The sequence below is a fragment of the Crocodylus siamensis genome, chromosome 1, assembly GCF_052110815.1.
Source record: "Crocodylus siamensis isolate JL-2025a chromosome 1, ASM5211081v1, whole genome shotgun sequence".
In the NCBI taxonomy this organism is placed as follows: Eukaryota; Metazoa; Chordata; order Crocodylia; family Crocodylidae; genus Crocodylus; species Crocodylus siamensis.
In genome coordinates, this window is record NC_143395.1 from 368,732,382 (window position 1) to 368,742,363 (window position 9,982).

At 48.3% G+C, this 9,982-nt stretch overlaps 1 protein-coding gene across 2 annotated transcripts in view; it reads right to left on the reverse strand.

The window, feature by feature from the left end:
* The window catches only part of INTS6 (integrator complex subunit 6), a 64,656-nt gene extending 59,838 nt beyond the window's left edge, over nucleotides 1–4,818 (reverse strand). For both annotated transcript variants that reach the window (XM_090026570.1, XM_090026561.1), the window contains exons 1-3: nucleotides 4,397–4,818; nucleotides 4,238–4,315; nucleotides 3,627–3,776 (exon numbers count right to left, since the gene is read on the reverse strand). In XM_090026570.1, the coding sequence (XP_089882696.1) occupies nucleotides 3,627–3,776; nucleotides 4,238–4,315; nucleotides 4,397–4,507 (339 nt within the window). In that variant the 5' untranslated portion in view covers nucleotides 4,508–4,818. The remainder of the gene's footprint in view (nucleotides 1–3,626; nucleotides 3,777–4,237; nucleotides 4,316–4,396) is intronic.
* Nucleotides 4,819–9,982: the final 5,164 nt, after the last annotated feature.

Consider the following 9,982-nt stretch of genomic DNA (forward strand, 5'->3'; position numbering starts at 1 on the left):
GACAATCCACCAGGACAAAAATACTTTCAAGAGTAGATGAGAGTCAGATACAATTTTCTCAAACTGCTTCATTTGCACTGCTTGTAATACTGTCTCTAATATCTCCCAAATCTTATAGTTGTACAATTATCCTTCCACCCTCAGAAAGCGTAGCTGTTCATATGCCTCCATCTGCTTATTTTAATTCTTTAAATAAGATTAGCTGAGGTATACAGTGGTCTCAGGAGATGTTTCCCCCTGCCAAAGTGGTTTGTTTAATAAAACTTAGGTAAGCATATGCTACTGCATTTAGTAGCAAAGTGTAGTCTCCAGTATTTTAAGAGTAGGTGAATGTTTTGAATATTCTTTTATTATTCTGAATTCTTCCCAATCCTTTAGAGTACATAAATTTCAATGTTTCTTTTCAGAAGAGGCAATTAAAAGTGGACTTCCCATTTCTGATGTCAGTTGATGAGTATTGTTTGCATTGTAACAAGCCAACATGAATTTAAAGGACCAATTCCCTTCCCTTAATGCTCAAAAGAATGGATTGCAGTGAAATTAAAAAGCCTCTTAAAATTTAGTTTAACTTACGATAAAGTGCTGGTTTGATCTGGGGTGCTAAATTTGCTGATGACACTAAACTATGGGGAAGTATCACACTAGAGGATAGGCTGGCAATTCAGGCTGACCTGAACAGGCTTGCAAGGTGGCTGGACCAAAACCTGATGGTATTCAACACTAGAAATGCATGGTGCTCCACTTTGGGGGGTGAGAATCCACATTGCACTTACAGGCGTGGCAGTGCTACGCTTGCTAGCACCATCACTGAAAGGGACTTGGGGGGGGTCACGATTGACCACAAGATGAACATGAGCCACCAATGTGATGCTGCAGCCGGCAAAGCAAACAAAACCCTGGCTTGCATCTATCAATCCGTCTCAAGCAAGACCCAGGAAGTCATCCTCCTCCTGTACATGGCCTTGGTGAGGCTGCAGTTAAGAGTACTGCATTCAGTTCTGGGCTCTGCACTTTAGGAAGGATGTGAAGAAGCTCGAGAATCCAGACGAGAGCCATGTGCATGAACAGAGGACAAGAGAAAAAGTCTTTTGAGGAAAGGCTGAGACATGTGGGACTCTTTGGCTTAGAAAAGCAAAGGCTCAGGGGGAACTTGGTGGCAGCCTATACATTAGGGGTGTGCATCAGGAACTGGGAGAATGTCTGTTCACCAGGAATGTCTGTTCACAAGGGAAGACAAAGTCTAAGTCACAAACTCCAGGAAGACTGTTTTAGACTGGATGTAAGGAAAAAATTCTTTATCAACTGAGTTTCTAAAGTCTGGAATAGAATCCCCACAGAAGTGGTGCAAGCACCTACTTTGGATACCTTTAAGGCACATTTGGATGCTTATCTTGCTGGGATCATTTGACCCCAGCAGACTTCCTGACCCTTGGGCGGGCAGGGCTGGAGCCAATGACCTTGTGAGGTTTCCTTCTAGCCCTAATGTCTATGAAATCTATGAAATGGAAGCCCTTAGCAGCCCAGGATGTAGCATTTGCCAAACATATCACTATATTATTAGTGATTAAACAAACGTTTCCTAAGTTTAAGCATCCTTTGCCATCCGTGTATATGTGTGTGCACACATATGAGCACACATTCAAAGGATGTTTAATTTAAGAAACATTTGTTTAATCACATGCACAAACATTTGTACCCCAGAAACCTTTCCCCAACTCTGCAACATCTGGAAGAGGTAGCAGTGGTTGAAGAAGTTTGTAAAATAAGCAAGCTTGGAAAGACTTGCAATCAAAGAACTACGGACAGGTCTGACCCACCACAAATGAAAACAACTTAATATTATCAATGGACAAGAAGCACTGCTTCATAACAACAACCAGCCAATGGGAACATCAATTCACCTGCCCATTTGAGTGAAAAAAAGAAACCCTAAGCTGGCTGGCTCACTCAGGATAAGTAAAAGAACAGGTGAGCATCATCAGTTTCCATCAACACCCACAGTACAAAGTGGGCTTCTAGTGTTTTATGCCTGGAATAGCAATTTCTTGTGACAACATCATAAGACTAAGCCAGAGGTATCAAACTCATCAGGCCCCATGGGCCACATGAACTGGAACAGGGCCAGTTTGCAGGCCAAATAACTGGCATGGCGTCAGCCTACAGGCCAGATGGGGCCCACAGACCAGCTCCACAATGGTGTAGGCACTGTATACAGCACACCCTGGACCAACCCCACATGCTGCATGCAGCGCGGGCCAACCCCAGCCCCACATGCAGCCTGTGCTGGCCCAGGACCCACATGTAGTGCATGGATCCAATTCAACACATGCTGTATGAAACATGTGGGTCCACTCCATGGGCAGCACCACAGGCCATATCTACCCAGAGGGCCATATCTTTGACACCCCTGAGCTAATTCAACTGACACAGGGATGTAAGGAAGAAGAAAAACAGGTGAATATGCACACATGTTAATAGATTTAAAAGAGTAGCTCTGTATGGGAAAATAGTGCATTTCAAAGTTTCACTAACCTATTTGCATTCAAAAAAAAATTGAGGGTGACTTTCATCAAGTGGTAATGCAACACGAGAAATCTAAATCCCCCTCCTAGGCAAGAGGAACATGACACTGAAGAAACTGTATATTCAGATTTAGAATTTCTCTGTAAAACACCTGATGTCACTTTAGTACTCCAGTTGACCAACAAGAAGCAGCAACCATTCCTTTGCCATTAGAAGGAGGGTTACATCACAAGAGGAAACCAGGAGAGGAAATGTGAGATAACATGTCTCAAGTACAAAATATACAATTAATATGCCTTCTCAAATGATCAGGTTTGCTACTCACTACTATGCTAAACAAACCTATGGTTTGTTTCATATTCCTAAGACCTTATGCTCTAGGCTAAACAGGAACTGAACACTTCCCGTAGCACATGCTCAACTTGCGAGAAGGAACATAGTATTGTGCTCCAATACAGCGTAATAGTGCGTGTAGAACTTCTTGTGGCTCTTATACAAGGGTCAGAAACTGAATGATCTGGTGGTGTACAACGGAAGTGAAGGAATATGCTAAGAAAGACGACAAAATCTGATACACAAGATTAAATCTCTGTTCCAATTAGCCTAATATTTGTGACCTCTGCAGCAATAACACTTCAGAGAAAAGTTAAACTCCCAAAGTGCAACCCAACTGATGGCACAGCACTGTATATGAAGATGCTTCCTCCTTTCATGAGCCTGGTGGCAAGTCAGCTGTTGCCCTGAAACAAAGGTTTAATTACCTGGTTCCTGACAAATGTAAAAGAAAACTGACAGTCATGGTAACTGGAAAAAAAAAATGAAGGCTTCGAAAGGTAACGTTAGTGTTCAAAACCTGAAGAAATGTTTACAACTATTAAGGAAAAACCAAACTGAAGTTGGGTAAAAACTACATCCTGCTTGGGGCTTCCCTGATGGCTGAATGGTTCTTTCAAAGTAGCCCCAAATGCTTTCAACTGTAGTGTCATGAAGGAAGATCATTTCGGTCAATGAATCCCGTGTGGTTTTGTGAAAGCTCCAGGGCTGGATTTTGGTTTTTTTTGGTTTTTTCCTTTAGGTGTTCCCCCTATTAACCGTCAACCTACCTGCCCATAGTTGTCTATGCCAGTTACTAATCTATTTAAGTTTAATAAATCAAAAGCGGTCCTGAGGGACTGGCCAAGAGTTGTCAGTCCTTCAGCCTGCAAGTTTTTCAGCTCGCTCATAAACGTTGCGTGGTTTTCTTTCCATCCGGCCTAGAAAGAGAAAGGTGAAAGAGGGGTTTATCCGGGGCAGCAGGGGGCTGGGATTGCCCTTCCTCACGCAGGCTCCCACCACCCCGGGGGGGGGGGCTCCCTCTGGGGACAAGGCGAGTGCTCCCCAGGACACCCTGCGAGATGCCAAGAGGGCACTACCCCCACCCCGCCCCGTGGGGGGCAGTGGGGCAGAGGGGAGGGGAGCCCCCCCCCAGCCGCGCGCGGAGCGAGCGAGGAGTCGCTGTCACTTCTCGCAACTCGCGCCGGATCCCCCACAGTGCCTTGCGGCTCGCGCTCCGCGCCGCCAACATGGCGGCCATGTTGATGTCAGCGCCGCCGCGGCCGGACCCCAGCGCGGCCGCCCCGGCCCCAGCCCCGGCCCCGGGCGGGGCGGGGCGGTCGAGGGGTTGGGGTGGGGGAGGGGAAGGGGGCGGGGCGCCGCGCGTTCTTTGGGGCTTTACCTTGATGGCGTAGGGAGGCTCCTCGAAAGTGACCAGCATGTACCTGTCCCCGCGGCTCGCGGGGTCCCGGGCGCGGAGCTGCGGGGGGACAAAGCGCACGGTTACCCCGAGCCGGCCCCGCGCCGCCCCGCCCGCGCCCCTTCACCCCCCGCCCGGTACCTTCATGAAAGTCTCTACCGCGCCTTTGGCTACGTCCAGATAGGTGGTGCCCAGATGGGTGCGCTGGTTCATGGAGGCGGACGTGTCTATCAGGAAGAGTAAGATGGGCATAGTGCGGAGCGGCGGCGGCGCCCGCAGCGGGCGCTACATGGACAGGGCGGGGGCCGGGGGCGGCGCAGGGCGGGTGCGGGGCTGTGAGTGCTGTGCACTGGGCGCTCCCGCCGCGGGGCAGCCCGGCCCGGGCCGCCTTTGTGTGTGGGCCCGCTCGGCCCGGCCCGGCCCGGCTCGGACGCGCGGGGTGTAAGGCGCAGCGGGCGGGGGCTGCCCGGCTGCTGCTGCGGTCGCCGCTCCCTCCCCCCTGTGGATGTAACTCAGAAGTTTGGGGCGGAGCCGCCGCGCGCACCCCACACCCCGGCACTTTCTGTCTCTGACTGAGGCGCTTCCTCGCTCGACTCCCCTTTTTAAGGCAGCCTGGGCAGGTCGGGCGCCGCCCCCGCCGGACACGTCCCCGCGACACGTGACGGCCTGCCCGCCGCGCCATAGGGCTCCCGCCGCGCTCTCATTAGCATATTCAAATCGCCGGAGGGGGCGGGGGAACGGGAGCGGCGGTTGGCTGAGAGCACGCGTCAAGACCCGGCGGGGGCGCATGCGTGCTGTGGCCGCTTGCTGTTGCGCCGGGGGGAGGGGCACGAGAAAAGGGGCCGGGGGAGGGCAGGGCAGGGTGGTGACGTGACCCCGCTCCTTCCCCCGCGCGGGTGAGTCACGGACAACGGGCAGGTCTCGCCGGGGGGTCTTGGGGCGGGCCCGGGCGACTTGGGAGTTACACTCCCCAGAGCCTCGCGGCCGCGGCCTCCTTGCAACTGGGCTCTCACGGCTGGGCGGGGCAGGACCTCCCTCCCGGGCGGTTGTTTCTTCCGCTGAGGCCACGGCAGCACCGAGGCGGCGGGGCGGGATGTGCGCGGGCGGTGCTGGTCTGGCCGCCTTGCCCTCCGCGCGGTTGCTGGTTGTGGAGCCGCGGCGCTGGCTCGCGGGAGGCGCGGGTCCGCCCTAAGCGCAGCGCCCGGACACGTGGCACCTCCCCGGGGCCTCGTCACGGCGCCGCCCAGCCCGGCTGGAGCTGGGCGCTGCGTGGGGGCGGGGGCCGCGGGACCCACGTGTGCGCTTCCCGCGGGGGTGGCCTGGAGCGACCTTCGGGCTGCGCCGAGCCGCTCGCCCAGATGGGTTTGAGGCCCCTGCGCTGGGGCTGCGTCCCTCCGTGCCTAGTCACTGGGCGGCTCGGGGGGTACGGGCATTGTCTCCCAGCTCCTGGTGTGCTCAGGGACTGCTGTTTCGTACCCGAGCTGACTTCCCCAAAAATGGTGCTGCTTCTGATCTCCCCCCATCATCCCCGCTGACCCACTCGGCCACCTTAGGGAGTCAGCAGTGCCCCAGCCTTGTTCAATGTTCCCATCCGTGCACACCAAGGCATAGCTTTGGTTCAACCTGCCTGATTTAGGGCCAGATAAATGTGAGGCTAGGGTTTAGGGCTAATTCCAGGGGAGCAGAGGCAGAACTTCCTGTACCCATTGTTGCTGCACTGGTATGTGTAAGCAGATTCCTTCGGCCAGCGCTGTGGTGGGTGCTGCACTTGTGGTCTGCGCAGCAAGACAACCCCAAGGGCCTTTGAAAGGGAAAAACAAGCCCCGTTGCTTCCTGTATCCCTGACTGACATGGAACCTTGCCTACAACGGGTCCATGTTTAGCAGTGAAGGAGGTAGTTTCTAGGGGTCCATGTGATTTAACTGTCTTCTTGACAGGCCACTGCCCTACTATAAGTAACTGTTTCTTCTGATAGGACTGCATGAATCTTGCTGGAGGTGAGTGGCTGGCAGTTATCTCCCTGTGGTGGGAGGGAGGGGGGTTGCCAGGGATCAACCTTGAATTAAGACTGTAGGAATGCTCTACAAATCAGGGCTCATAGCAGCAACTAGGGAGTGACATGAAATAAAACTGCATGCTCTGCTGTAAGTGGCTATCCTTTAAAATTGTGATAGGGACATTCCTCAGACATGCCAAGGAGGTTGATTTGGGCCTAGATGGCTGCTATAACTGAAGAACTATTTTACTTAGTTCATAGGGAATCCTAGCTCAATCCAATGCCCTTTTCAAGTACCTTGTTCCCTAGACCCATCTTTAAATGTTTTATGAAGGTCACTTTGACTATCTGTAGCAAGTCAAAGGTCTTATTTTATGTAAGTAGTCCACAGCAGTGTAACAGAAGCGACTTTGCTCGGGTATCCCAAGCTTTCTGCATGAGGTGTGAGAAAAATCTACAGACAGCATATAGAAATATGGCATTCTCCAGGGCAAAAGACAGGGGAAGGGGCCATTTAAATGCCTATCATTCCAGTGCATCACATGAAGAACGGTCTTTATCAATGAGCTAGGAAGCCAGAATATCAAATAATTGCCTAACTCTAACACTAATCTGAAATCTAAAGGTAAGAGCTGTTCTGTCTCGCTGTCATGGGTGGCAAGATGGAGCTAAGGCAGTAGGACTCATTTTGCCTTCCAGGGTTTCGTCCCAGTGGACGTTGCTGGCTGAAAGAATCTGGTATTGCACGCATGGAACCTGGGCATCTCCAGTGATATCCAGAGGCATGCTTTAAGAAACATACATACCCACTGTAACTTTAAAGCTGGCTGCTGGAATCACTGCAGGCAGCTGGCACAGTCCCGTCTTCATGTAATACTAGTATTTTTTGCCTTCCCATATTAGGTCACTTGTAGATGCAGAATCAAGGATGCCTTTGTACTGCCTATGCTAGGCATTGGTGCTTTTATATTGCAAGCTGGCTATTTTGATTAGTGTTTAAGAAAAACTCTGAGCAAGTGAAAAGTAATTTGTTTAAAGCATTTTGCAAGAAGGTGTGACAGCAGCCAGCTTGTGATGCAAGAATCCTAGTGTCTAGCAGCAGCATCCCAAGTTATATTTATAAACATCTCCCTGTGCAAAAGAATATACAGAGGAGCAGAGCAGAAAATAGTGACATTGGTGGTCATGTTCATTAGTGCTATAGTAGCCATATCTGAGCATAGAAGTTTCCTTGAGCTTTAACGACTCTGAAAATGGATGCCTCTTTTTTGAGCTTCTCAGCTTTGTTACGTTATGGGTATATTTATACTTGGAATGACAGTTCCCCATAATCAGTTGTTTTATTTAAAATTTAAAGGAACAGTCTATCTGAAATATGCTCTCTTGTAATTGTGACAAGCAATGCCTAAGAGTATTGTCACTGAAGGATAAGAGAGATTTTTTTTTTTAATGTATTAATTTTATACTTAAGCGTCTCATGAGTTCTTCTTAGTAAGTTTTCCTAGTTGCTGTATGAAAAGCCACATAAATAACAAGGAATCTTTTTAATTCACAAAATGTAGCATGGGAACTCAGCAGCAGGGGTAGCACCTGAAACTTTTACTCCCTGTGTGCTTCAAAATGGGTGGTATCCCTTTAAAAACTAATGTGGAACTCATTAAAAATTGCAAATCTATCTTTAACATTAAACACTACATGTACAGGGACACTGTTTTGAAATAAATACAGATTTAACACTGAAAATATAAACAAGATGTAATACTTATGTATCATTTGCTGCTATTCTATACATTTTACTACAGTTTCCTGTTCCCCCTGTTTGATAATCTTATATAACATAACAGTATGCTGTCATATCATTTTGTCATAAACTTCAGGCTTGCCTAGAGGATGCTGTGTGGAAGACATTTATATAGATCATGAAATTAAAACTTTTATTCTCCCCTCAGTCCAATATTGTTCCATGAAAATCTTTCAGCATTTTGTTCAGCTCAGTTTTAAATGATACAAGTGATGGGATTCACAGATTCCCTTAGAAGACTAAATCAGCAGTGAAGTAGATCTTGTGAATACTTAAATTTCCCTTTGTTCATCCTATTGCTCCTAGTTATGATGCATCCATTTGGAACACATTTAGAATCCATTTACCCCCCAGGGCAGGGGGTCGGACTCCATGATCTAATAGGTCCTTGCCGACCCCCCAAAAAAAAAATCTATAAATACCCTAAGCCAGCGGTGAGCAAAATATGGCCTACAGGCTAGATTTAGCCCACAAGGACTTCTGGTGGTAAAGGTCGGGGGTTAGAGGTGGGTCTCAAGATGGTGGTGACCAGGGGGTGCAGCACCTGTCAAGGGTGGGGCTACCCTTGCAGCTTTCAGCAGCTCCCCAAAATTTATTAAGCAGCCCTCCACCTGAAATAATTGCCCACCCCACCCTAAACAGTCTCAGTTGATACTCTTTTAGTTTCTGTGTGCAAACCTTATTTAACCTTTACTTGGCCAGACTCTACCTATTTAGTTCTTTTAATATCTTTATGTTTGTTCTTTACCAAACTTTCTTTAGTTTGTATCACTGAAATACTATTTATTTTCTTCATTATTTTGCTGTTACTTCCAGTACAGTGTTTTTTTTAACCTAATTAATTTTAGCAGTTCTTAAATCTACTTTGGCTGCTGCTTTTAACTCAGTAATTTAGGCACCCATATCTATTTAACCCATTACTGAGCAAGTAATTACTCAAGGAGCTAGGACCAGATAAAATGCAAACCCAGGATCCAACTGCATAACTTTATGATCTGATTTACCGACTACTGAGCAGCTGCATCTATCTCCCTTTATATTCAGCGTAGTGGCAGACATTCTGCACCTCAAAGAAAAAAGTCAGGCATATACAATACTGTTAATTTTGCAGAGTTCTTTGAGCAAGTTGCCTAGCACATACTGTCTGTGTATTCTAGGGCCCTAGCCTAGAAAATTCTCAAAAGCCAGCTACTTTGCTGGCGGAGTGTACCGGCTGATTTTAGAGATTATGCTATGGCTTGCCCAGCCAGCACTGAAGCACAGTGAAGCTAGGCAGCTTGCAGATTGATGACCTTTAAAGGGGCTGCACTTTGGCTCTTGGCCCATCTTCAGTTGCTTCATAGTTCCTTTCTATGTTCTGGGTTTCCCAGTTCAGAATGTTTTAATCGGGCTGTTCCTGCCTCCATGTCACAACGCCTGTTACGCATTGATCTGGGTGAAGAGTTTGAACATCAGTAGAGTGCTGTGCATGACCTAAGGAGCATAGCTAGCATTTGAATAACCAATGATTTTAGTAAACTGTGTATTGTCTGGTGTTTTTTGTGTATTATCCAATCATACGTAACTCACAAGGGAGGGGATGTAAATGAATGAATGTAAAGTACTTTGAAATCCTCTGATGAAAAGTACTGTGGGAAGTGCACAATAATATTATTTTCAGACCAAAAAAGGCTTACTTTTTAATCTCAGGTCTTATCTTCATAGCAATGCACATAAGCTAACTAACAATGTGTAGGTTAAGAGGCAGATGGATGAGAGAGAGGTGGCCCTGACTTTTGCAAATAAAATAGCAAAATGATATTCCTGCAACCCTAGTTGCACGCTAGTAGGGAGGGAAAGACTGCAGCAAGACCTGGATAGGTTACAGGGTGGGCTAACAAAAACAGGATGCGTTTCAATACTGACAAGTACAGGGTGCTGCACTTGGGCA